The 27,259-nt window shown below is 47.5% G+C and overlaps 1 protein-coding gene across 1 annotated transcript in view; it reads right to left on the reverse strand.

Annotated features, from left to right (window-relative positions):
- Nucleotides 1–27,259, reverse strand: part of LOC136626544 (kinesin-like protein KIF21B) — a 2,048,083-nt gene that overhangs the window by 1,752,363 nt on the left and 268,461 nt on the right. Inside the window, 1 exon segment of the mRNA XM_066601598.1 lies at nt 15,042–15,173. Within this exon segment, the coding sequence (XP_066457695.1) occupies nt 15,042–15,173 (132 nt within the window).

Raw genomic sequence — 27,259 nt, forward strand, 5'->3', positions numbered from 1 at the left:
AGTTATCTATCACAATCATGGACTCTGATTGGGATAGAGCTGTTGTGTTTTCCCACAAACTGCCAATGTCTTCCATTGTACAGGAAAAAATTTACAAACTGCTCAAAATCTTGGCATTAATTTTTACATCAGAGTTTAATATGCGTCTAAAATTTGCTGGAATTTTAACCCCTGTGGGTGACAACTTAAAGTAAAATTGAGGGGCTTTGAGTAAAGATATAACTCTATTGAAAAGTTCCTAAAAAATTAGCATTTGAGCATTTGCAATTACATTTAAGTCCTGTTTATACAGATAAATAATATGGTAGAATGCATCAGAGAAAATAAGTAGTTACTTTCAAGCTTCAGGGATGAAGGCAAGAGAAAATGCCAGCATTTCAGTCACCCACCAGAACCCTCTGTATGCCAAAGTCTTTTAGGACTGTGGAGTTGCAGCAAGCTGTGAATTATTAGAGTCAATCACTTCTATCTTCACCTGGAGAACCATGGCTGACCTCAGAAGCCTGCAACCAAGCCTGGAAGGGAGCCTGATACCTGTGTCCAGTGTTTTGGAGGATATCTTGACACGCTGCTCCATTAACCAGAAGTGGCAACAGCATCACTTGAATTTGTTCCTTTAGAGCTCCTTGGCCTCCCAGAAGCAAACAGGGTGTGGATAAGGCCACCTCTACAGCAAATTCAGCTGCCAATGTTACAGCGTAGATGCCCAGTAGCATGTGTGTGGTAGGCCATGGCAAAGATGAGGGGCCTGTAGACAACAAACCCATCAGGGGTGATATCCACGAGCCTGCTAGCGTAAGTAGACAGCAGATCCTGTGGTCAGTAAGACTTTTGAACCTGGGTTTAGTGTGGAGATTTCTTTTCTTTTTATAGGTGTAGGAGCTCTTCTCACTTGTATCCGCTCAGCTCCGAGGTTAAGCCATGCCCCTGAAGACCTATATGCATTCTTTATGTATATTATTATATGTTATTGTTTCAATATACCTATTAATAAGAGTCACTGCTCTCCAATTATTGTTATCACATCATTTGATGATAACTGCTTTTGCAGTTTTTCTAGTATATTTTATAGTACATGTTTTCCCATGGACCAGCTCTTTTCTTCTCTTCTATTATTTAAAGGTGGTAATCTAAGGTGTCTGGTCAGCCATTAGGGGCTGATTAATAATGCTTTAAGTGCATTTGAAACTCTTTATTATGTCTATGAAGATGTCATGATGTTTTCAAAGGAAGTTTTTCTATAAAGTGGATTTTTTTGTATATAACAACTTTGGGAGCTGGACTTTGGCTACTTTCAACTTTGGTGGTCTTTACATGGATTTTTTCTGTGTTCTGTAGTTGGATTTGGGAGCTGGAATTGCCTGTGTTTGCTTCAGGCTGTAGAAGAGAGGAGACCACGGCACTCGCAAAAACAACCCGTGGGATAAAAATCCACTCGGGGGGGTGGGAGGAAAAATTATTTCCAAGACAAGCATCAGCAATAAATGCGAAGCCACCCTAGGGGCTATGGACCTATGCCCCATTAAACATGTAGACGAGTGGAGGAGGTGGCAGCATAAAATGATACAGAAAATTATGTCATACAAAGGAACATGTTTATTGCGTCCAAGTTAAGATAGGCAGTGTTTCAACCTATAATTAGGTCTTTTTCAAGCCTACAAATAACAAAGAAGTACTAATAAAAAAAAAAACACAAAACAAATACACGTCATAGATGCGATATAAAACAGTACAGAAAGTATAAAGAAAATATATGGTTGCAAATTACATTAAGTATGCAGGTAGGTAGTTGTGAAATACAAAACATATACCAAGGTATGAAAGTCAGTAGATAGTTAACAACTACAACAAGCAAGTAAATAGGCAGTTGCAAAAAACACAATACATACCAAATAACATAAGGATCAGGATATGCAGTCCATGTTCCACTGGCTCGAAAAGAGATAATGACAGTCTTTATATAGTAACTGGCCACAGCCAAAATGGATGCAAGCCTGCCCCTTGCTAGGTCATATCCTGTGGGACGAGGCTAAAAGGTTGCTAAGCAACCATATAACATGTGGTATCACAGCTATGACATGTAGATGGTCATGTGGTGCAGAGTGTAAGCTTATGCCCACGACCCAAAGGTCGCAGGTTCGATCCCCGAATGACTCCAGCAGCCAGCTCAAGGCCGACTCAGCCTTCCATCTCTCCGAGGCCAGCAAAATGAGCACCCAGCCTGGTGGGGGGGTAACAAGCAATAGTTACCTGAGAACACTCCGCAACAAGCTGGCGCTATACAAACGCCAAGATTTATTTTTATTATTATGTAGGTAGCCTATGTAAATTGTGTGCCTAGCAGGCATATAGCAGCATAATAGGGTATAAACCACAGTATAGTTAAATAGATGCGGACAAGAAAAAGCACCAGCTGCTGGTAAAACCGGGGGTAAACAAGGCGCAGGCGTCATGACGTAGACGCACTGTGTATCAATATGGTAGAGCTATACACAGCAGAAGCTATGAGCGGTGATCATGTGGCAGCGTCCGATCACGTGAGAAAGACGGGGCTCACGTGACCTTGCGTGTGACGTCAACGTGTCGTGTAGTACCAGTGAGTGCATGGTAACAAGTGACGCGTGAACGTTACGCGTCATCTAGAGAAGTATATAGTAAAAACATACTAATAAGGAGTAATAGATGTAATGAAAACCGGCGATATAGCAATATATAAGTGGAATAGACCAGAAATAGTGTCATGTGAAAAACCATACAGAAATTAACACATGTGTGAAAATTATACGGTGATACTCATGATGGACTGTGGTAAAGATGTCAGTGGAAAAAAGAGCTGAACATGGACCACATGGAGATCCTAAAAAAAGACAAAGAAAAAACAAAGGCAAAGTCAAAAGTTATGTAAAAAATATCATGGTTAAAACATAAAAGCATACATAAAAAGTGATGAAATAGAAGTAACTCAAATAAATGGCATAAAGTGGTACTCAATGTTCAGATGTTTAGGGGTTAATGTGTCCAGGTGATGAATCCATTTTAGTTCCTTTTTTTTCAGGAGATGTTTGCGGTCACCTCCCCTAACGAGCCAGTAATATACAGTAAGAATACCCTGCCGGACGTCTTCCGACATCGGAAACCGTGCACCCTTCAATCAGAATGTCTTTAGATGTCAGACAGTGGATTGGAAAGGGTTAAATGAGTTATACCAGGATTAAATATTATCTCCAATTAACAGGATAACTTGCTGATTAGTTGTGGTCTCACCGATGAGACTCAACAAATCTCAAGAACGGGGATCCGATATCTCCCATCTTCCTAACTGCAAGGGATACCCACAGTAAGGAGGAGACTGAATGGAGCATGGTCCATTCATTTTCAATGGGAATGCAGAGAAAGCTGAGCAGCAAGTGTAATGTACAGAAGTTGATGTGCATATGTTCTGGAAGTTTCTGAATGATCTATGTAGTCTAGTGCTTATGTGTATTTCCACTGTCTTCTATGTGTATGAATATGAGGTGTATTGCACCTTTGCAGCACTAAATGGGTTACTGTCTGGGAGATGTCTGGAAACGTATTGTGGCTAGCTGGGGTCACTTGCCTGCAAATCGCCAACCTCTCGGACTGGAAATGGCGCACCTCCCGTGAAGATAACAGTCAGCAAACGTGGATTCTCTTTGAAACTGGCGCCTGCCAGCGTTTATTTCACATTAACACAGCAAAGATATTCAGCATACAAATACAGTCCAGCAAATCATATGCCACTTCGCACTGTTGTAGGTCACAGTGCACACAGCATCAGCATTTTAAACATAACAACAAACAATGGCCTTACAAGCAACCCATCTGGGTAAGTTTAGGGTTGTCCTTCCCTGCCAAACTCAAGGCCTCATAATGTTCGTAAGCACCCCACCTGGGTGTGAGTGTCAAGGGTTGTCGTTCCTGTCTGACTCAAGGCCTTTGCTGGTCCCAACTGCACCTCGGGCTAGATGCCCTCCTAGCTCCACTGAGCTGTCACTTCCTCTCACTGGTTTGTCCCAGACCTCAGGCTCCTAGTTCCTGCTGCGGCTCCTTCATCACCTAAGCCAACTTCTCTCTCTAGAGTGTGACAGAATCTACTTTTATGTTGCTTCCTGACACACTAAGCAGATGTTAACCCTTTCTTTCAGGTTCAGGTTAACTAAACAACCAGTAATCTGTACTCTGAGGCCCTCTACAGGCCACTCTTGCTACTGCATTACCACAGTATCTATTTGTTTGTCATGTGACCTTGTTATGTATATGTGGGTGCAAGGTGGATGATAGAGAAACGCTGTTGAAGTTGGTCTTGGTTTGTGTTGTTTGAGGAACAAGGAGAGAGAGAGTCTGGGCCTGTACTCAGACACCCTCAGTCTGAATACTAGAAGAAATGGAAGAGGCTGAACAGATAGACTGCTAATGCCGTGAACCCCTTCTTCTTTCCCATAGTGGAGTGGAGTATATGAGGAGTGCCGCAATAAGTGCCAGTTTCCTGCCGTGCAGTGCAATTCTACAAAATCCCATAAGAGTGGACCGATAGAATGTTGGTGGAGTTGCTCAAGAGACAGTGTCCGGGACCAGAGAACAACAAATTACTAGGCCTCTGTAAGTCACTCTGTTTCTCCTGTGTTTTCCTCCATGTCGCATCACGTGTTCCTCTGCACTACTGTACTGCCGGTGGATGTAAAGTGGACTGTAATTGTTGGAACTGTTACAAATCAATTTACAGCAAATGGCTTCTCCGACCGTTCCCGGTTTGGCCTCTAAACTGTACCCTGTCTGTGCGTACTCTTATTTGTTTCTCTTGGAGATCACTGCGGAGCTAGGAATGGTGGTGTCACCTATGACAAAAGGATTAAGGTAATCCATCAGTGGGTTTCACTATTTAAAATAATCTGCCATCTCCCTTGGACATGTCACTGGTTACCCTCTGGTTGGGAGACGGTAGAGCCACCGTGACAAGTGAACTACTCTACCCCCAGCTGTCTCCTAGGCTGGGGCCCGCTCCTCAGACGCTGCACAAGTGCTTAGGTATTTCTGGAAACCTCATTGAAATAAATCAAGTACCAACCATGCATGCTCTGCCAATGCTCCATTAATTCTGACATCACTGCAGCGGGAGAGGCAAGCTCGCAGTAAAAGGTAGAGGGTGACATTAGAGCCCCATTCTCGAGATCTTACTGCATACTTATTGCAACTGTATATTTGGTGGATGAGCTACTTGTCTCCTAAAAGCACTTCTTAAAAATCAGTGCCTAACAGACTTGCTACATTTTTTAATAAACTTTTTCTATAAATCATTCCCTTTTGTAGGGGCCCGAGTACATTAACTGGTTCTTCTCGGAAAATAGACTAAAACAAGGTCCTCAAAAATAAGATTACAAATAGAGATGAGCGAACGTACTCGTCCGAGCTTGATATTCGTGCGAATATTACGGTGTTCAGGATGCTCATTACTCGTAACGAGTACCACGCGGTGTTCCGGTTACTTTCAGTTTCCTCTCTGAGACGTTAGCGCGCTTTTCTGGCCAATTGAAAGACAGGGAAGGCATTACAACTTCCCCCTGTGACGTTCAAGCCCTATACCACCCCCCTGCTGTGAGTGGCTGGGGCGATCAGATGTCACCCGAGTATAAAAGTCGGCCCCTCCCGCGGCTCGCCTCAGATGTCTTGTGAGTTAGCTGAGGGAAAGTGCTGTTCTATTGGAGTTGCTGTAGGGAGAGTGTTTGTAGTGAGTGTAGGCTTCAAGAACCCCAACGGTCCTTCTTAGGGCCACATCTACGTGTGTGCAGGCTGCTGTTAGCAGTGGAGACATTTTTTTTTTCTTAAAATCGGCAGTGCAGAGCATTGCACCCGGTATTAGGGACAGAAGTGGTGCTTAGGCAGGGAGAGTGTTAGGAGTGAGTGTAGCCTTCAAGAACCTCAATGGTCCTTTCTAGGGCCACATTTAACTGTGTGGAGTACTGTGCAGGCTGCTGTTAGCTGTGTTGCTAATTTTTTTTTTTTCTCAAAATCGGCAGTGCAGAGTATTGCACACGGTATTAGGGACAGAAGTGGTGCTTAGGCAGGGAGAGTGTTAGGAGTGAGTGTAGCCTTCAAGAACCTCAACGGTCCTTTCTAGGGCCACATTTAACTGTGTGGAGTACTGTGCAGGCTGCTGTTAGCTGTGTTGCTTTTTTTTTTTTTTTCTCAAAATCGGCGGTGCAGAGCATTGCACCCTCCATTGATACTACAGGCACAGAATTGTGTAGGCAGGGCCACAACACAGTTATTAGTCATTGAATAGACGCAGTGGGCCTATCCTTTTAAACAAAAGGGAAGAAAGTATATTTGCCCTGCCTCTGTCAGTCCTAAGGGCTCTGGGTACGTGTGTGCTGCGTGGAGAACGTAAAAAAATCAGACGCAACCAGCTACGGTTGAGTGCAGCCTTGCGCCAATTTCTTTCCTGCCTGGGAAATACCTGCTCTGCCACAGTTAATAACTCTGCAACAGTAAAGTTCTGTGACACTTTTGCAGGGCCGCAACACAGTGTCAGTTATTAAACTTATTATTCAGTGAATAGACGCAGTGGGCCTATCCTTTTAAACAAAAGGGAAGAAAGTATATTTGCCCTGCCTCTGTCAGTCCTAAGGGCTCTGGGTACGTGTGTGTTGCGTGGAGAACGTAAAAAAATCAGACGCAACCAGCTACGGTTGAGTGCAGCCTTGCGCCAATTTCTTTCCTGCCTGGGAAATACCTGCTCTGCCACAGTTAATAACTCTGCAACAGTAAAGTTCTGTGACACTTTTGCAGGGCCGCAACACAGTGTCAGTTATTAAACTTATTATTCAGTGAATAGACGCAGTGGGCCTATCCTTTTAAACAAAAGGGAAGAAAGTATATTTGCCCTGCCTCTGTCAGTCCTAAGGGCTCTGGGTACGTGTGTGCTGCGTGGAGAACGTAAAAAAATCAGACGCAACCAGCTACGGTTGAGTGCAGCCTTGCGCCAATTTCTTTCCTGCCTGTGAAATCAAATCACTGCTAATACAGCATGCTGAGGGGTAGGGGTAGGCCTAGAGGACGTGGACGCGGCCGAGGACGCGGAGGGCCAAGTGAGGGTGTGGGCAGAGGCCGAGCCAGTGCGGTGTCCAGGGGTAGAGACAGGGCCAGACCGAATAATCCACCAACTGTTTCCCAAAGCGCCCCCTCGCGCCATGCCACCCTGCACAGGTCAAGGTGCTCTACGGTGTGGCAGTTTTTCACAGAGACGCCTGACGACCGACAAACTGTGGTGTGCAACCTTTGTCGCGCCAAGATCAGCTGGGGAGGCACCACCAACAGCATGCGCAGGCATATGATGGCCAAGCACCCCACAAGGTGGGACGATGCCCGTTCACCGCCTCCGGTTTGCACCACTGCCTCTCCCCCTGTGCCCCAACCTGCCACTGAGATCCAACCCCCCTCTGAGGACACAGGCACTACCGTCTCCTGGCCTGCACCAACACCATCACCTCCGCTGTCCTCGGCCCCATCCAGCAATGTCTCTCAGCGTAGCGTCCAGACGTCGCTAGTGCCACAGTTTGAGCGCAAGCGCAAGTACGACGCCACGCACCCGCACGCTCAAGCGTTAACCGTGCACATTGCAAAATCGATCAGCCTAGAGATGCTGCCGTATAGGCTTGTGAAAACGGAGGCTTTCAAAAGCATGATGGCGGCGGCTGCCCTGCGCTACTCGGTTCCCAGTCGCCACTACTTTTCCCGATGTGCCGTCCCAGGCCTGCACGACCACGTCTCCCGCAACATTGTACGCGCCCTCACCAACGCGGTTACTGCCAAGGTCCACTTGACAACGGACACGTGGACAAGCACAGGCGGGCAGGGCCACTATATCTCCCTGACGGCACATTGGGTGAATTTAGTGGAGGCTGGGACAGAGTCAGAGCCTGGGACCGCTCACGTCCTACCCACCCCCAGAATTGCGGGCCACAGCTCGGTGGTGGTATCTGCGGCGGTGTATGCTTCCTCCACTAAAGCACCTTCCTCCTCCTCCTCCTCCTCCAACGCAACCTCTGTCTCGCAATCAAGATGTGTCAGCAGCACGTCGCCAGCAGTCGGTGTCACGCGGCGCGGCAGCACAGCGGTGGGCAAGCGTCAGCAGGCCGTGCTGAAACTACTCAGCTTAGGAGAGAAGAGGCACACGGCCCACGAACTGCTGCAGGGTCTGACAGAGCAGACCGACCACTGGCTTGCGCCGCTGAGCCTCCAACCGGGCATGGTCGTGTGTGACAACGGCCGTAAGCTGGTGGCGGCTCTGCAGCTCGGCAGCCTCACGCACGTGCCATGCCTGGCCCATGTCTTTAATTTGGTGGTTCAGCGCTTTCTGAAAAGCTACCCCCACTTGTCATACCTGCTCGGAAAGGTGCGCCAGCTCTGCGCACATTTCCGCAAATCCCACACGCACGCTGCCACCCTGCGGACACTGCAACATAGGTTTAATCTGCCAGTGCACCGACTGCTGTGCGACGTGCCCACACAGTGGAACTCTACGCTCCACATGTTGGCCAGGCTCTATGAGCAGCGTAGAGCTATAGTGGAATACCAACTCCAACTTGCGCGGCGCAGTGGGAGTCAGCCTCCTCAATTATTTACAGAAGAGTGGCCCTGGTTGGCAGCCATCTGCCAGGTCCTTGGAAAATTTGAGGAGTCTACCCAGGTGGTGAGCGGCGATGCTGCAATCATTATCGTCACCATTCCTCTGCTATGCATCTTGAGAAGTTCCCTGCAAAGCATAAAGGCAGACGCTTTGCGCTCGGAAACAGAGCCGGGGGAAGACAGTATGTCGCTGGATAGTCAGAGCACCCTCCTGTCTATATCTCAGCGCGGTGAGGAGGAGGAGGAAGAAGATGAGGAGGAGGGGGAAGAGACATCTTGGCCCACTGCTGACGGTACACATGCTGCTTGCCTGTCATCCTTTCAGCGTGTATGGCCTGAGGAGGAGGAAGAGGAGGAGGAGGAGGATCCTGAAAGTGATCTTCCTAGTGAAGACAGCCATGTGTTGCGTACAGGTACCCTGGCACACATGGCTGACTTCATGTTAGGATGCCTTTCTCGTGACCCTCGCGTTACACGCATTCTGGCCACTACGGATTACTGGGTGTACACACTGCTCGACCCACATTATAAGGAGAGCCTTTGCACTCTCATTCCCGAAGAGGAAAGGGGTTCGAGAATGATGCTATACCACAGGGCGCTGGTGGACAAACTGATGGTAAACTTCCCATCCGACAGCGCTAGTGGCAGAAGGCGCAGTTCCGAGGGCCAGGTAGCAGGGGAGGCGCAGAGATCAGGCAGCATGTACAGCGCAGGCAGGGGAACATTCTCCAAGGCCTTTGCCAGCTTTATGGCTCCCCAGCAAGACTGTGTCACCGCTCCCCAGTCAAGGCTGAGTCGGCGGGAGCACTGTAAAAGGATGGTGAGGGAGTACGTAGCCGATCGCACGACCGTCCTCCGTGACGCCTCTGCCACCTACAACTACTGGGTGTCGAAGCTGGACACGTGGCCTGAACTCGCGCTGTATGCCCTGGAGGTGCTTGCTTGTCCTGCGGCTAGCGTCTTGTCAGAGAGTGTGTTTAGTGTGGCTGGGGGAATCATCACGGATAAGCGTACCCACCTGTCAACTGACAGTGCCGACAGGCTTACACTCATCAAGATGAACAAAGCCTGGATTTCCCCAGACTTCTCTTCTCCAACAGCGGACAGCAGCGATACCTAAGCAATACGTAGGCTGCACCCGCGGATGGAAGCATCGTTCTCTCTCACCATCCAAAACGGGGACATTTCTGCTTCATCAATCTGTGTATAATATTCCTCCTCCTCCTGCTCCTCCTCCTGAAACCTCACGTAATCACGCCGAACGGGCAATTTTTCTTAGGGCCACAAGGCTCACTCATATAATTTTTCTAAACAATTTTTATACGTTTCAATGCTCTTAAAAGCATTGAAACTTTAACTTCAACCAATTTTTCGTTAAACTGGGCTGCCTCCAGGCCTAGTTACCACTTAAGCCACATTAACCAAAGCGATTAATGGGTTTCACCTGCCCTCTTGGTTGGCCATGGCCAATTTTTCTGATGTACATTAGTACTGTTGATACAGCAATTTTTGTGGGCCCTCGCCTACAGTGTAATCAAATTAATTTTTAGCCCACCTGCATTACAGCTGACGTTACATCCGCTGTGTTGGGCAATGCAATGGGATATATTTATGTACCACCGGTGACTTCCTGGCACCCACCCATGCTGTGGGTCCACAGAGAATTATAAATGCATCTGAAACCACATCTAAAGAACCCCAGTCAGACTGGGGCATGCAGTGTGGGCCGAAGCCCACCTGCATTAAGCACGACATTACTACCTCAGCTGTGTTGGGCAATGCAATGGGATATTTCTATGTACCGCCGGTGGCTTCCTGGCACCCACCCATGCTGTGGGTCCACAGGGAATTATAAATGCATCTGTTTCCACTTGTAAAGAACCCCAGTCTGACTGGGGCATGCAGTGTGGGCCGAAGCCCACCTGCATTAAGCACGACATTACTACCTCAGCTGTGTTGGGCAATGCAATGGGATATTTTTGTGTATCGCCGGTGGGTTCCAGGGAGCCACCCATGCTGTAGGTGCACACGGAGTTTAACCTACATGTGTCCACTTGTAAAGAACCCCAGTCTGACTGGGGCATGCAGTGTGGGCCGAAGCCCACCTGCATTAAGCACGACATTACTACCTCAGCTGTGTTGGGCAATGCAATGGGATATTTCTGTGTATCACCGGTGGGTTCCAGGGAGCCACCCATGCTGTCGGTCGACAGGGACTTCACAATAGGGAGTTGTACCTGCCTGTGTCTATGAATTAAAAAGCCCGGTCTGACTGGGGCATGCAGAGACACCTTGACAGAATGAATAGTGTGTGGCACATAGGTTCCCCATTGCTATGCCCACGTGTGCAGCTCCTGATGGCGGTGGCACAGGATTCTATTTCTCATTGCTTCTGTACAGCATTGTGGGCTATCGCCCCGCCCCTTTTAAAGAGGGTCGCTGCCTAGCCGTGCCAACCCTCCGCAGTGTGTGCCTGCGGTTCCTCGTCATGGCAGACGCACTTCTAAATAGACATGAGGGTGGTGTGGCATGAGGGCAGCTGAAGGCTGCGCAGGGACACTTTGGTGTGCGCTGTGGGGGGGAGGGGGGCGGTTGGGCAGCATGTAACCCAGGAGAAGTGGCAGTGGAGTGTCATGCAGGCAGTGATTGTGCTTTGTTGGAGGTAGTGTGGTGCTTACCAAAGGTATGCCATGCTAATGAGGCCTTTTCAGAAGTAAAAGTTTTTGGGAGGGGGGGGGGCCCACTCTTGCCGCTATTGTGGCTTAATAGTAGGACCTGTGAACTTGAGATGCAGCCCAACATGTAGCCCCTCGCCTGCCCTATCCGTTGCTGTGTCGTTCCCATCACTTTCTTGAATTGCCCAGATTTTCACACAAGGAAACCTTAGCGAGCATCGGCGAAATACAAAAATGCTCGGGTCGCCCATTGACTTCAATGGGGTTCGTTACTCGAAACGAACCCTCGAGCATCGCGAAAAGTTCGTCCCGAGTAACGAGCACCCGAGCATTTTGGTGCTCGCTCATCTCTAATTACAAACAAGAAATGGGAAACGTTTAAAACTCTCTTAAATACTTACTGTGAGCGGTTCATACCTTACAAGAATAAAAGAGAAGGAAACCAGTGTAGCTGAATAAAGATGTAAAGGGGACAATAAACAGCAAAAATAAAGTGTTTAAACTACTAAAACAAGAAGGCAGCAGTGAAGCACTAAAAACCTCAAGGAAAAAATAAATTATGTGAAAATCAGATAAAAGCAGCAAAGATGGAGGCAGACAGGCTTATTGTTAGGAAAGTAAAACTAATCCTACACTGTTCTTCAACTATATAAATAGTTAAAAAAAGAATACTGAAAGTGTTGGCCCTTTAATAACTAATGTAGGAGAAATTGTAGAAGGTGATGAGGAGAAAGTAAATCTATTAAATAGCTTTTTCTCCAGTGTATTTAGAGAAGGAAAATGAAATGTCAGATGAGACGCAGAGTGATAATCTCTCCAATAAACGTCACCAGTTTAAAAGGCCATTAACACAGGACAACAATTGTGCAAAAATCGTTCAAATGAATGAATTTCCGTGGAAATCATTGTGTCTTAATGCACAGCCATCATGCACTATTCATTTACAGTTCGCTGGTTGCTTACTTTTTAACCAGCATAAAAATCATCACTTTATCGCTGACTTCTCGCTAAGTGTAAACGTTCCCTGCTCAGCGCTTCACATAGAAAATCCAGTGAGAAGCCGTGGTGATCTGTTTGTCTAAATGCTGTGCATGAGCGCTAAAAAACTAGTATTGACTTCAGCACTTGTGCAGTCGTCTAGACGACTGTCATCCCATTTAAATGGGAGATAACTCAGGAAGAAGTGCAGAGCCATCTTAAAAAGATTAAAATAGACATATCACTGGGTCCCGATCGTATACACCCCAGGGTTTTAAGGGAATTAAGTAATATGATAGATAGACCCTTGTTTACTATATTTAAGGATTCTATAGTGACAGGGTCTGTTCCACTGAATTGGTGCACAGCTAATGTAGTGCTGATATTCAAAATGGGGTCGTAAAGTGAACCTGGAAACTACAGGCCTTACTTCTATTGTGGGTAAAATGTCTGAGGGGTTTCTAAGAGATGCTATCCGGGAGTACCTCAAGGAAAATAGCTGTATAACTCCATATCAACATGGATTTATGAGAGATCACTCCTCCTAAACCAATCTGATCAGTTTCTATGAGAAGGTAAGTTCTAGACTGGATCAGGGAGAGTTATTGGATCTTGTGTCTCTGGACTTTGCAAAGCGGTTGATACTGTGCCGCATAAAAGGTTGGTATATAAAATGAGAATGCTTGGTTTGGGCGAGAATGTGTGTAAATGGGTAAGTAACTGGCTCAGTGATAGAAAGCAGAGGGTGGTTATAAATGGTACATACACTGACTGGGTTATCGTTACAAGTGGGGTAGCAAAGACGACAGTACTGGGCCCTATTTTTTTAATATATTTATTAATGATCTGGTAAAAGGATTATGCAGTAAAATATCAATATTTGCAGATGACACAAAACTATGCAAAGAAATTGACAGAAAAGAGGACGAAGGGAGAATACCTGAAGAAGGGATTGAAATTGGGATTATTTAGTTTAGAAAAAAGACATCTGAGTGGCAACCTAATAACTATTAGGGGAGAATACGGAGATCTCTCCCATCTTCTATTTATACCCAAGACTGTAAGTAAGGGGCACTCTAATAACTATGTATAGATATATGAGGGGAGAATACAGAGATTTCTACCATCATCTATTATAGCCAGCACTGTAACAAGATGATGCTCTAATAACTATGTAAAAATATATCAGGGGTCAGAACAGAGATCTCTCTCATCATCTATTGTATCCAGGACTGTAACAAGGGGTGCTTTAATAACTATGTATGCATATATCAGAGGACATGCGGTGCTCGAGAAAATCTTAACCCTCTCCTCCCCACTTGTTTTCAATGGAGCCGCAGCTGCTGCCGGCGGCTCTATTAAAAACAATGGTCTGCTGACACCCCAAATTGTTTTTCATGGAAGGGCTTTGCATATAAGCCCTTCCCTAAAAAACAATAATTGCAGTTTAAAAAATTTTTTAAAAAAACCCTCCGCCGCTGTCGTGTCCCACGCGGGGATGAAGAAAACATCTGACGCATGCGGCAGATGTTTTCTTCATCCTCACTAGTAAAAAGAATTCGCTGCTGCTACATCTGCCACATATGTGACAGATGCAGCAGAGGAATTCTTCAATTCCCTTCTGCAGCTGTCACACATGACAGCTGCGGTAGAGGATCCTGCTGCCAGCCCCCCAGTAATTGGATTTCAGGGAAGGGCTTTAAATATAAGCCCTTCCCTGAAAAATAGAATTTTAAATCGCCGCCTACTGAAAGTGCAGATTGTGATTGGCTGAGGCGCTCAGCCAATCACAATCAGCTCTTTCAGCAGGCGGGGATTTTAAATCCCTGCCTGCTGATAGATCAGGACTACAGAGCCGGGGACAACACGGAAAAGTCGCAGCTGAGCCCCGGCAGCTGAAAGCAGGTGAGAATCCCCCTTTTTTTTTTGACACTATTTTTCAGGGTTTTTATATTTAAAGCCCTTCACTGAAATCCTATTACTGGTGGGCTGGACAGCTGCGGTAAGGAATTGAAGAATTCCTCTGCTGCATCTGTTACAGATGTGGCAAATGTAGCAGCAGGGAATTTGTTTTACTAGTGGGGATGAAGGAAACATTATGTGTTCTTCATTTCCATGGGGGACCTGGCAGCGGCAGACACGTAAGGATTTTTTTTTTTTTTTTTACACTAAAATTATTGTTTTTAGGGAAGGGCTTATATGTAGAGCAATGAAAAACAATTAGGGGTGCAGCAGCCGCGGCTCCATTGAGAACAATGCAGAGCATCGGGCACCTTGAAAAATGCTCGAGTCTCCCATTGACTTCAATGGGGTTCGTTACTCGAAACGAGCTCTCGAGCATTCGAAAAATCTCGGCTCGAGTAACGAACCAACCGAGCATTTTGGTGCTCTCTCATCTCTAGCTGTGTATAATGTTTCTCTTAATAAATAAAACCAATCAATAATTTTTAAAAATATGTATTTCAACACAAGGTTATCATGCAAGGAAAACATATTCAATGCCATATGGCTATAACTGTAAGAGTGTATGCGAGTTGTGCCTGAGATCCTCTGGCACATCTTACATTGAACAGCACACGGATGCACATCTGAGCCCCGCAGATATTGAACATTGCGTGTCCTTTTCTCATCCAGGATATTGATGCAAACATTTACTGCACATAGGGCTTAATCACACAGCCATGTATTTTGTCTAACACTTATACAAAAGAAAACAAAGTTTAGGAGTTTAGAATCACTCACCAAACAAGATTCTGAAACGCGTGTTTGATGCAGGTGAATAGTAAATATTGCATGAGAACGTGAGCTCTGAGAGTTCATTTGAGTACTGGCAGTTGTACGAGACAGAGCACCTTCCTTCAAGAGTTGGAGGAGCTGGAAAGGGAAAATTGCAGTTAAAACAAGTACCAAAATATCCATAAACTTCAAGTCTGAAAAAGAAGAGCAGGGTGCTCCTTGTGGTCACATACAACCCTCAGATGAACATCTTGAGAAAAATCATTGCTGATCTCTGGTCCATACTCCACAAAGACAGTAGACTGACATAAATGTTCCCAGATTTTGCTCTCCCCTCATAGAAATAGCCTAAACAACCACCTCACCAGAAGTGCACTCTCATCACCATCAGAGACTGGCACTTCCAGAGACTGCAAGACCTGTACCCAAATCCTACCAGCAAACACAATCCCAATACAGAATGTGATGTACATAATACAATGTACAAGGTGTCCTGAAGAAATCTATACTGGGGAATCTAAGCAGAGACTATGGTCCAGGATGACGAAATGTGCATCCAGTTCAGCCTGTTATCCTGTGACGTTGATTCAGAGGTAGAAGCCAATTTTCTTCATTTTAGGGAAGAAATTCTCTCCCAACTTGAATCTGGCAATCAGAATAATCCCCGTATCACTGACCCTTCTGAAGTAATCAGTGACTATAATGTAAATAACGGACCATTATTAACTACAGTAACGTAGTATGTAATAGTGATAAACAGACATTATGTTCATCAAGTACAGCCTAGTATCTTGCAATATTGACCAGAGGAAGGTAAAAAAAAAACATGAGGTAGAAGTGAATTTTCCTCATATTAAAGTAAAACTTCCTTCTCTATCATTTTAGGCTGGGTTCACACAGGGCGGATTTGCCGCGGTTTTGCCGCGGATTGCCGTTGCATATCCGCACTGCGGCAAAACCGCTGCGTTTGCAGTGCAATGCAGCACAAATGAGATTTGCCAAAAAGCTGTTCTCACAGGACAGATTTTTTCCGCACAGCCACTGTGCGGAAATGCAACTGCGTCGCGGTTTTAAAAGATGCAGCATGTTCATTCTTAGGTCGTTTCCGCAGCGCTTTTTTGTCCATAGACCTCTATGGACGCAGCCAAAACGCGCCAAATACGCGACAAAAGTAAAAAAGCGCTGCGGAAAAAAACGCTTGCGGATTTTTCCGCACAAAAATCTGCAGCAAAATCCGCAAGCCAAAATTCACCTTTGAAGCGGTTTTGCCGCAGAAGCAGTTCTTCTGCGTCAAAACCGCAAAGGAAAAAACGCAGCAAAACCGCGACAAATCCACCCTGTGTGAACCCAGTTATATAATAACATAGTCATTTAGAATTTTAGGCTGTCCATCCAGTTCAGCTTATTTCCCTCCAGTGTTGATCTAAAAGAAGCCAAAAAAAACCCCAATGACGTAGAAGCCAATTTTCCTCATTTTAGGGAGAAAATGTCCTTCCTGACTCCAATCTGGCAATCAGAATAATCCCCGGATCACCGACCCTTCTGAAGTAAACAGTGATGTAACATGTAATATTGTATCCGTCAAGAAAGACATTGATGCCCCTCTTATTCTTTTTTATCGAGTTCTCCATTACTACGTCCTCAGGCAGTCTCACTGCCATTACAGTAAAGAACCGGCTTCTATGTTGTGTAGAAACTTTCTATCCTGTAGACATAGAGAGTGCCCCCTTGTTACAGTCACAGTCCTGGGTATAATAGATGTGGTAAAGAGCTCTATACTGACCCCTGATATATCTATACATAGTTATTAGAGCGTCCCCTTGTTACAGTCACAGTCCTGAGTATAATAGATGATGGGAGAGATCTCTGTACAGACCCCTGATATACCTATGCATAGATGTTAGAGTGTTGCATTGTTACACTCACCATCCTGGGTATAATAGATGATGAGAGATATCTGTACTGACTTCCCAGATACATCTATAAATATTTATTAGAGAACCCCCTTGTTACAGTCCTGGGTTAAAATACATGATGGGAGAGGTCTCTGTACTGCCCCCCATTAATAAATATATTAAAAGGGAGAGGGCCCTAAACTCTGCGCTGTGCTGTTTATTTCCAAGCAGAGCAATCTTGTAATAAGCATATGTGACCGCTTGCGCCCAACTGTAGCGGATCACATCAGCACTCAACCCGAAAGTCATGAATGAGAAAGATGAGGGTGAGTCAGTGTGTGCGGTCAGCCCTCCACAGGTGACCTCTATAATGGGAAAGTCAGAAACAGAGCTGCTGATGCTCACTGCAGTCTAAGGAGGAGAAGGGCAAGAGGAAGAGGAGGTTAACCCCTTAGTGACGGCCCCATAGTGTTTTTACGTCCTCACTAAAAAAAAAAAAGAGTTTAAAAAGTAAAAGTTAAAAAAAAAGTTTTAAAGTAAAGAAAAAAGTTGAAAAAGCTGACGTTTCATCTCCCCTCATGGATCATGAGGGAGGATGAAATGACGTAACAAAAGCTGTTCACAAAAGCATTCACAAAAGCTGTGGGTTGCCAGGGTAATTTAAAATCTCCCTGCTCCTGGCTACAAAACTTAGCTGAGAGCCTGGAGATTTCACGGGGGGGGGGGCCGCGGTAAGCGGTTCCTGATCACGTATTCGCTGTTATCCAATGGCTAATGGCGATCAAGTAAAAGTAAAAAAAAAGGTGAAGCTTCATTTCCCCTCACCGATGCGATCCGTGAGAGGAGATGAAACTTTTTACCGCAGACCTCCGTATTTGCACCCCGACACGATCTTCCTCCGTGAAATTTCCCGGATTCTGCACATGCGACCACCGGCAAAACACCGGACACGTGCGCAGGAGACGAGGAGCCCAGAAAATGTAAAATCTCCTTGCTCCCAGCGACAAATGTTCGCAGAGAGCCTGGAGCAGTGACCTTGTTAAGCGGTCGCCGTTCACGTGATACAAAGGTAGCGATCTACCTTAAGCCGGTCTCACGTGACCGGATAGGAATTACGGATTCCCCATGCATCTGATCAGCGGTAATACGCAGATCAATCGCATTGGATTACACATTTCCGCTCACATTAGTGGGTCCGAATTGCGTAATCCAGTCTCAGAAAAGAGAACGTAGCATGGTCTATTTTACTGCAGATATCCGCAACATAGAGCCCATTATGCTCCATGGTCACGGATATACCCGCAGCCCATACGCGACTACATTGTGTACCGTCGCTAAGCGATGGTGCAAGAAATACAAACAAAAAGAAGGTGTACTGCGCATGACCGTCTGTGTGAGTAGGCAGTTATGCGCAGTACATTACGCGGCCGTACGCAGCGCCACGGCCGGGCTCACAGCTGGGATCAGATTCCACATACGGCCGCGTGAGCCCGGCATTATTCAGACCACTACCTGTAATACGTATTTTACAAGAAGCCCCAGGAATGCTCGCTTTCATGCAGTTCCAGGAGCAGCTTGTTGAGCACCTTCTGTGTGAGACAGCCGCACCTCCGCAAGATTACGAAGCCTCACAGAGCACCACTTTTTACACCCCATCCCTCCCACTGAGGACACGAAATACCCCCCAAAAAGCATGAGAGGGGGGGGGATACCCGGTTTTATTGCCCCATGTGCCCATCCCAACCAGGCCCCCATAATTACACTTGTCTTCGGAAATACCACACCGTTTACATTATTACTTTTATCTAAGAATTGGGGAACGCCGAAAGGGGCGCGGAGGAAGGGGGGGGGGGGGGATTTTCTTAACGTGTCAATTTTTATTCTATACAAGTGAGCAATGGGGCCTGGAATTTATTCAGTTGTGCCCTGCAATCCAGCGGGTGTTCCCTCCATAACAGGCCTTGCCATGTTTCCTATAAGTAGATTAGGGCCACAATGGGTATGTTTCTGAACACAGGACAGACGGGGGTATCCATTTTGGGGTGAACGTCTTCATTCCTATGTACACTGTACAAAAAAAACGGTTTTTAAATTGACAAAATTGCCAAAGAAATGAAAATCGTAATTTTTTTCCTTCTGCTTTGCTTAGATTCATTCAAATACTGTGTGGTCAAAATATGCAGTACACCCCTAGATGAATTCATGAAGGGGTCCAGTTTTCAAAATGGGGTCATTGGTGGGGGTTCTCTATCGTTTAGGCCATTCAATGGCTCTACAAGTGGGCAATGGGGCCTGGAATTTATTCCGTTGTACCCTGAAATCCAACGGGTGCTCCTTCCATTATAGGCCTAGCCATGTTTCCTTTAAGTAGATTAGGGCCACAAGGGGTATGTTTCTGAACACGGGACAAATAGGGGTATCCATTTTGGGGTGAAAGTCTTCATTCATTTGTGTGCTGTACAAAAAAACTGTTTTTAAGTTGATATAACTGCCAAAAAAATGAAAATTTTAATTTTATCCTTCTGCTTTGCTTAGATTTATTCAAAAATTGCAGGGTAAAAATATACAGTACACCCTTAGATGAATTCTTTACGGGGTCTAGTTTAAAAATGGGATCATTTGTGGTGGTTCTCTGTCATTTTGTCCGCTCAATGGCTGTACAAGTGGGCAATGGGGCCTAAATCACCTTCATGCTAAATTTCTGTTCTGAAAACCATCGACTTCTCCTTTTATTTTGGGCCCCGTTGTGCATCCAGACATACAATTAGGACCACAATAGGTATATTTCTGAACACGGGAGAAACAGGGGTATCTATTTAGGGGTGCAAGTCTTCATTCATGTGTGTGCTGTACAAATAAAGCTGTTTTTAAAATGACAGAATTTGCTTTGCTTGAATTAATTCAAAAACTGTGGGGTCAAAATGGGCAGTACACCCCTAGATAATTTCATTAAGGGGTCCAGTTTTCAAAATGGGGTTACTTGTGGGGGTTCTCTATGGTTTTGGACACTCAAGAGCTCTACAAGAGTGCTATGGGGCATAAAAGGCCTCCAAGCAAAATTTATGTTGTGAAAACCACCGACTACTCCTTTCGTTTTGGGCCCCGTTGTGCATCCAGACATAGGGGACACAATGGGCATATTTCTGAAGACAGGGGTATCCATTTTGGGGTGTCAATCCTCATTTTCATGTGCACTTGTAATGTTAAAATCGCGATCGCGCAAAATCTGACTTTACCGCGAAACTGCGATTTTGCGCGATTGCAATTTTAACATTTGCCCCATAGACCCCTGCAAAAAAAAAAATGCTGCAAATTTCGCAGTGAAAAAAAACTGTAGTGGGTAGTCACCCTAAGAAAGGAGTAAAGTGTTGCAGAAAAACCAAAAGAACCGTACCACTGCCATCAGCTACTACTAGCTGCAACAACAGGAACATCAGGCCCACAGCTAGGTATGCTTACAGGACGTATGCAATCTTTGAAACCGCATGTGATGACAGAACAGGAGGTTTCTGTATGATCTTTGGTAAGCATTAGAGATGAGCGAGCACCAAAATGCTCGGGTGCTCGTTGCTCGAGTCAAATTTTCCGCGATGCTCGAGAGTTCGTTTCGAGTAACGAACCCCATTGAAGTCAATGGGCGACTCGAGCATTATTGTATATTACCCATGCTCCGCTAAGGTTTTCATTTGTGAAAATCTGGAAAACCCAAGAAAGTGATGGAAACGACACAGAAATGGATAGGGCAGGCGAGGGGCAACATGCTGGGCTGCATCTCAGGTTCCCAGGTCCCACTATTAGGCTACAATAGCGGCAAGAGTGCCCCCCCCCTGCCCCTAACAATTTTTACTTTGGACAAACCCTCATTGGTAAGGCACACTTTAGTTAAGCACCACACTACCTCCAACTAAGCACAATCACTGCCTGCAGGACACACCGCTGCCTCTTCTCCTGGGTTACATGCTGCCCAACCCCCCACACGACCCTGCGTCCGCAGCGCACACAAAAGTGGCCTTGCGCAACTTTCAGCTGCCCTCATGCCACACGCTGGCTGCATAGCCACACCACCCTCATGTCTATTTATAAGTGCATCTGCCATGAGGAGGAACCGGAGGCACACACTGCAGAGGGTTGGCAGGGCCATGCAGCGACCCTCTTTAAAAGGGGCGGGGCGATAGCCCACAATGCTGTACAGAAGCAATGAGAAATCCAATCCTGTGCCACCTGCGTCAGGAGCTGCAAACATGGGCATAGCAATGGGGATTTCCATGTGCCCACACAGTATTCATTCTGTCAAGGTGTCGCATAGTTCAATCGACACCGCAAGGGGGAAAGCCATCTTCACTCTGCCCCCTACCCAAGTCAGTCAGTGTCTTTGTGCCAGACAGGTCAAACACTGCAATGGGAACTAAGTGGGCACCAACAGCATAGGTGGGTCCTAGGCAACCCAAGACATGAACAATAAATAAATCAGAGTGGCCAAACATGGCAGACTTGCACCGCGCCCACAACATAGGCCTCGACCCACAGCTTCAGCAATCGTAGGCAGGAAGCGGACTTTCACTGCACCCAGGACATAGGCCTCTGCACAAACACTCAGCAATCGTGGGCCTAGAGCAGACTCCAATGCTAGTGTAGCTGTGAACGTCTCATTAGCGCTGTATTGCTCCGGTAGTTTGTCACAATGCAGTGCCCCGGATAGTAGAGCTAACTTCAGAATAAATACAGGTGGCCTTTGGCCCACACTGCATGCCCCAGTCAGACTGGTTTTTTTTCTAAATAGTCACAGGCAGGTACAACTCCCCTATGGGAAGTCCGTGTGGACCCACAGCATGGGTGGCTCCCTGGAACCCACCGGCGGTACATAAATAAATCCCATTGCAGTGCCCTGCACAGCTGAGGTAACGTCAGATTAAATACAGGTGGGCTTCGGCCCACACTGCATGCCCCAGTCAGACTGGGGTTTTTTACAAGTAGACACAGGCAGGTACAACTCCCCTATGTGAATTGCCTGTGCACCCACAACATGGGTGGGTCCCAGGAAGCCACCGGCGGTACATAAATAAATCCCATTGCAGTGCCCTGCACAGCTGAGCTAACGTCAGATTAAATACAGGTAGGCTTCGGCCCACACTGCATGCCCTAGTCAGTCTGGGTTAGTTTTTTTTGGGCCATGTACGTTGAACACCGCGATGGGAACACTTAGTGCAACCCATAGTATGCACAGACCCCTGTAATACTCCTGTAGCAAAGGTATAAGCTGACCCCACCAACAGTTATGTTGCAGAAGTCTAGGGAGACCCTATTAACACTTCTGTAGTAATAGTATAGACGGACCCTAGTAGCATTTCAGTAGCAGCAGTATAGGCAGAGCCCAGTATCAGTTACATTTCAGTAGTAACAGTATCGACAGACCCCTGTAACATTTCCGTTACAGCAGTATAGGCAGAGCCCAGTATTAGTGGGATTTCAGTAGTAACAGTATAGACAGATAGACAACACCTATGTGGAAAAGCTAGTATTTTCTGAGACAAGAGAGGGGCATTTGATTGCAATGAAAAGGATATTCAAGGTACTGAAAGTCTGCACTCCTGCTCATCTCCAGCTGAAATATGGAAAGCGTTACCATGCAGGGTGGTGCAGGGTCCCGTGGTCAGTGCGCGCCACCCCGGCGTCGGCTCCGGCGTCCTGGAGCCCTGACGTCGGGGCTCTCCCGGCGACGTGGAGCGGCTGGTGTGCGACGGCGTGGGCGTGTCCGCCCGTAGGGTGCCGCCCACACTCCTCCACCCTTCTTATACAGCAGTGGGAGAGTCGGCTCCTCCCACTCTCCGCCCTTGGGCGGAGCCTTGCAGTTTTAAGGCAGGCAGTGACTTGAGCTCACTGCCAGTTATTGGTTCTGCTTGCATCTAGTCAGTCTGTCTGCAGTTACTCTCAGCCAGTCCCTAGTTGTCTGTCAGCTTCCTTCTAGTTATCTGTTGCTCAGTCCTTTTCCTGTTGGTTATTTCCATCTGCCTCCTCTGTCGGCACTCTGTCCCCCCATTAGGTAGTTTCATCTTGTCAGTCGCCAGGTCCCTAGCCAGCGCAGGGACCGCCGTCCAGTTGTCCGCCTGGGGTTAGCCAGGGCCGAGGCAAGTAGGCAGGGACAGTGGGGTGCGGGAAGTTCAGGGCACCCCACCTGGCGCTCGGGGGGTCAGAGTGCCGTAACATAATAACTGGCCCTTTAAACTGTTTTTTTTTCCATGGAGGCGATCAGCTCCCTCACAAACCAGCTGCAAGCCCTGGTGCTGGTGATCCAGGATTTGTCAGCTCGCATGGTGGCCCAGGAGCAGTGGGCATTGTCGCAGGGGCGGGACGCCTCAACCAGTCCCGAACCCAAGTGCCCTCTTCCCGAGGTGTTCTCTGGGGAGAGGAACAAGTTTTTTGTTTTTCAACAGTCGTGTCTGTTGTTTTTTTCGGATGCGTCCCCGTTCTTCCGGGTCGGAGGCCCAGAGGGTCGGGCTTACAATGTCCCTGCTGCGGGGCTCTGCCCAGACCTGGGCTTTTTGCATTCCCGAGGGTTCCCCGGCCTGCAGTTGGTGGACTCCTTTTTCCAGGAACTCGGGGGTATCTTCGATGAACCAGACCGAGTGGGGTTGGAGGTTTCTCGGCTGTTGGCGTTGCATCAGGGGTCGCTTTGTGTGGAGGATTATTGCTCCAATTTCAGACGCTATGCGGGTGATACTGCATGGAACGATAGCGCTCTGAAAGACGTTTTTCTGCAGGGTCTCTCGGACGCGGTTAAAAAACTATTGATTTCCCATCACGTTCCCGGGTCCTTAAAGGAGGCTATGGAGCTAGCGGTGAAGGCATGTAGGAGGCTCAGGGCTTGGAAGCAAGATAGACAGGTCCGTAGAGTCAGGGAGGTCGTTTGTCCTGTTCCCTCCTCTCCCGTACCAGTCTCTGTTCCCGAGCCTATGGAAATGGACCCGCTGGACCCCAAGGAGCGACACCGGATTCGTTTATTGCATCATCTCTGCCTCTACTGCGGGAAAGCTGGACATCGGGTGATAACCTGCCCCCTGAGGCCTCAGCGCCCACAGTCTGAATCGGCAGAAAGACTCCAAGTCCTAGGCGATTGCAGGGAGGATCGCCTAGGACTACAGGTACGTCCTAAACTTCTGGTACCTTGCCAGGTTAGATTCCGGAACTTCACCCGCCTAGGGCAGGCGTTTCTTGATTCTGGAGCCGCCGCTAACCTGATAAGCATGCGTTTTGTTAGGCCCCTGATGGCGGAATTTGTGGCGCTGAAGACGCCAATTCATTTTACTAGCATTGATGCTACCCCTCTTGCTTCGGGCTTGGTGTGGTGGAGGACCCCAGTGTTGCAGTTCACGGTAGGGGGGGGGGGTCGCCACTCGGAAGATCTATCATTCCTGGTAATAGAGAAAATGTCGGTAGACATGGTACTAGGGATGCCGTGGCTGGCGTTGCACAACCCCCAATTCGATTGGGCCACTGGGGAGCTGACCCAGTGGGGACCATCCTGCCATAGCCATCTTACTCCCCTTCCTCTCTGCTCAGTTGATACCGCGCTCAGTCCCCGTGGTCTGACTTCCCTTCCTACTCCGTCTGCCTGTTCTGCTGCTGATGTCGCCACCGATGTGCTGCAGGGGGATGGAAGGAAGTGCAAAAGAATCTAGAAGTGGTGGGGTCTCGTATGCAGTTGCGTAGTGGGAAGAGTCTGTCTGTATCTGAGCCGTACAGGGTGGGACAGAAGGTGTACCAGTCCTCTGGAAATCGCAAAAGGAGGGTTCGCAGGGTGTTCCATAAGTCGTTATCGAAACCTTTTGTCCCTTCGCCGAAGGTCCCCCGCTGCCCACCCTGGTCTGTGATGAAGTTGAATACAAGGTCCAGCAGAGCTTGGATTCTCGCCTGTGTCGAGGAACCCTACAATATTTGGTGGCCTGGAAGGGTTTTGGACCAGAGGATCATTCCTTGGTGGCCGCACGTGATGTTCACGCTGCCAGGTTGGCACGGCGTTTTCACCGCCGTTTTCCGGATAAGCCTGGTCGAGTTTCCGGGGCCCGGAGGTCCTTCGTCAGAGGGGGGGTAATGTTACCATGCAGGGCGGCGCAGGGTCCCGCGGTCAGTGCGCGCCACCCCGGTGTCGGCTCCGGCGTCCTGGAGCCCTGACGTCGGGGCTCTCCTGGCGACGTGGAGGGGCTGGTGTGCGGCGGCGTGGGCGTGTCCGCCCATACTCCTCCACCCTTCTTATACAGCAGTGGGAGAGTCGGCTCCCCCCACTCCCTGCCCTTGGGCGGAGCCTTGCAGTTTTAAGGCTGGCAGTGACTTGAGCTCACTGCCAGTTATTGGCTCTGTTTGCATCTAGTCAGTCTGTCTGCAGTTACTCTCAGCCAGTCCCTAGTTGTCTGTCAGCTTCCTTCTAGTTACCTGTTGCTCAGTCCTTTTCCTGTTGGTTATTTCCATCTGCCTCCTCTGTCGGCACTCTGTCCCCCCATTAGGTAGTTTCATCTTGTCAGTCGCCAGGTCCCTAGCCAGCGCAGTTGTCCGCCTGGAGTTGTCCGCCTGGAGTTAGCCAGGGCCGAGGCAAGTAGGCAGGGACAGTGGAGTGCGGGAAGTTCAGGGCACCCCACCTGGCGCTCGGGGGGTCAGAGTGCCGTAACAGAAAGGCTTTATTCATATGTTTTCTGTCGTCCATTTCAAAGTGTTAGCAAATAGCAATCCAAGTTTCTGGCTACTACCACGGATCTTTCTTAGGAATTACCAAAGATGATCACAAGTAAAGGCCTCATCATCAGTCAGTCCAAAATCATTCAGGGAGTATGTAGTTCTCAGCTGGCCTGCTTCCACCAAGGATCGATGCCTGCTGCTACTCTGTCCCTTGCCCTGCAGGAATGCTGTGTTTAATAGTCACCTGTATTCTGACCTCAACTGTACGCTTATCTTTGGACTTAGCAGTACCAACAAGTTGGAAGCCACCATTGCTCTAACAGTCGGTTGAAAGCTTCAGCTAGGGATAATGGACTACTACCGTGGCTTTGTTTAGTTGGTTTTCGCAATGTGGCCAGGATGAAGTTGTGGAGTGTAGACATAGTAGCGCGGTTTTATTTAGTTGGTTTTCGGAATGTGGCCAGGATTAAGTGGGGCGTGGCGGGGGGTGGGGGGCTTTCTTATTGTGTCGTTTAAGGTGAAATTCTTGGACTGCCGCCAGACGGACCACAGCGAAAGCATTTGCCAAGAATGTTTTCATTGTTGGAGGAGGAGGGGTATGTTTTTGAGGCAGTACGTGTCCTGTCCACGTGTCCGTGTTATATGCACCTTCCCAGTAACCGCGTTGGTGGAAAATTGTCGCGACTGTGGACCTAGTAGCGCGATTTTAATTAGTTGGTTTTCGGAATGTGGCCAGGATGAAGTTGTGGAGTATGGACATAGTAGCGCGGTTTTATTTAGTTGGTTTTCGGAATGTGGCCAGGATTAAGTGGGTCGTGGTGGGGGGTGGGGTGGGGTGGGGTGGGGGGCTTTCTTATTGTGTAGTTTAAGGTGAAATTCTTGGACTGCTGCCAGACGGACCACTGCGAAAGCATTTGCCAAGAATGTTTTCATTGTTGGTGGAGGAAGAGGGGTATGTTTTTGAGGCAGTACGTGTCCTGTCCACGTGTCCGAGGTTATATGCACCTTCCCAGTAACTGCATTGCTGAAAAATTGTCGCGCCTGGGGACCTAGTAGCGTGGCCTCGCCGCCATCACGTCTTTGGGAAGCCTTAGTTTCCACAGCCCTGTAACATAGCAGTAGCAGCAGTATAGGCAGAGCCCATAATTAGTAACATTTCAGTGGTAAGAGTATGGACAGACCCCAGTAACATTTCCGTAGCAGCAGTATAGGGAGAGCACAGTATTAGTAACATTTCAGTAGTAGCAGTATAGACAGGCCCCAGTAACATTTCAGTAGCATCAGTAGGGACAGACCCCAGTAACATTTCATTAGCAGCAGTAGACAGACCCCAGTAACATTTCATTTGCAGCAGTATAGACAGACCCCAGTAACATTTCAGTACTAACAGTAGGGAGAGAACCCAGTAACATTTCATTGGCAGCAGTAAGGACAGACCCCAGTAAAATTTCAGTAGCAACAGTATAGAACCCAGTAACATTTACGTAGAAGCAGTATAGGCAAAGCAGCAGATTAACATTTTCCTTGCAGCAGTATAGGGAGAGCCCAGTATTAGTTACATTTCAGTAGTATCAGTATAGACAGACCCAGTAACATTTCTGTAGAAGCAGTATAGGGAGAGCCCAGTATTAGTAACATTTCAGTAGTAGCAGTATAGACAGG

The sequence above is a fragment of the Eleutherodactylus coqui genome, chromosome 4 (assembly GCF_035609145.1).
Source record: "Eleutherodactylus coqui strain aEleCoq1 chromosome 4, aEleCoq1.hap1, whole genome shotgun sequence".
Lineage (NCBI taxonomy): Eukaryota > Metazoa > Chordata > Amphibia > Anura > Eleutherodactylidae > Eleutherodactylus > Eleutherodactylus coqui.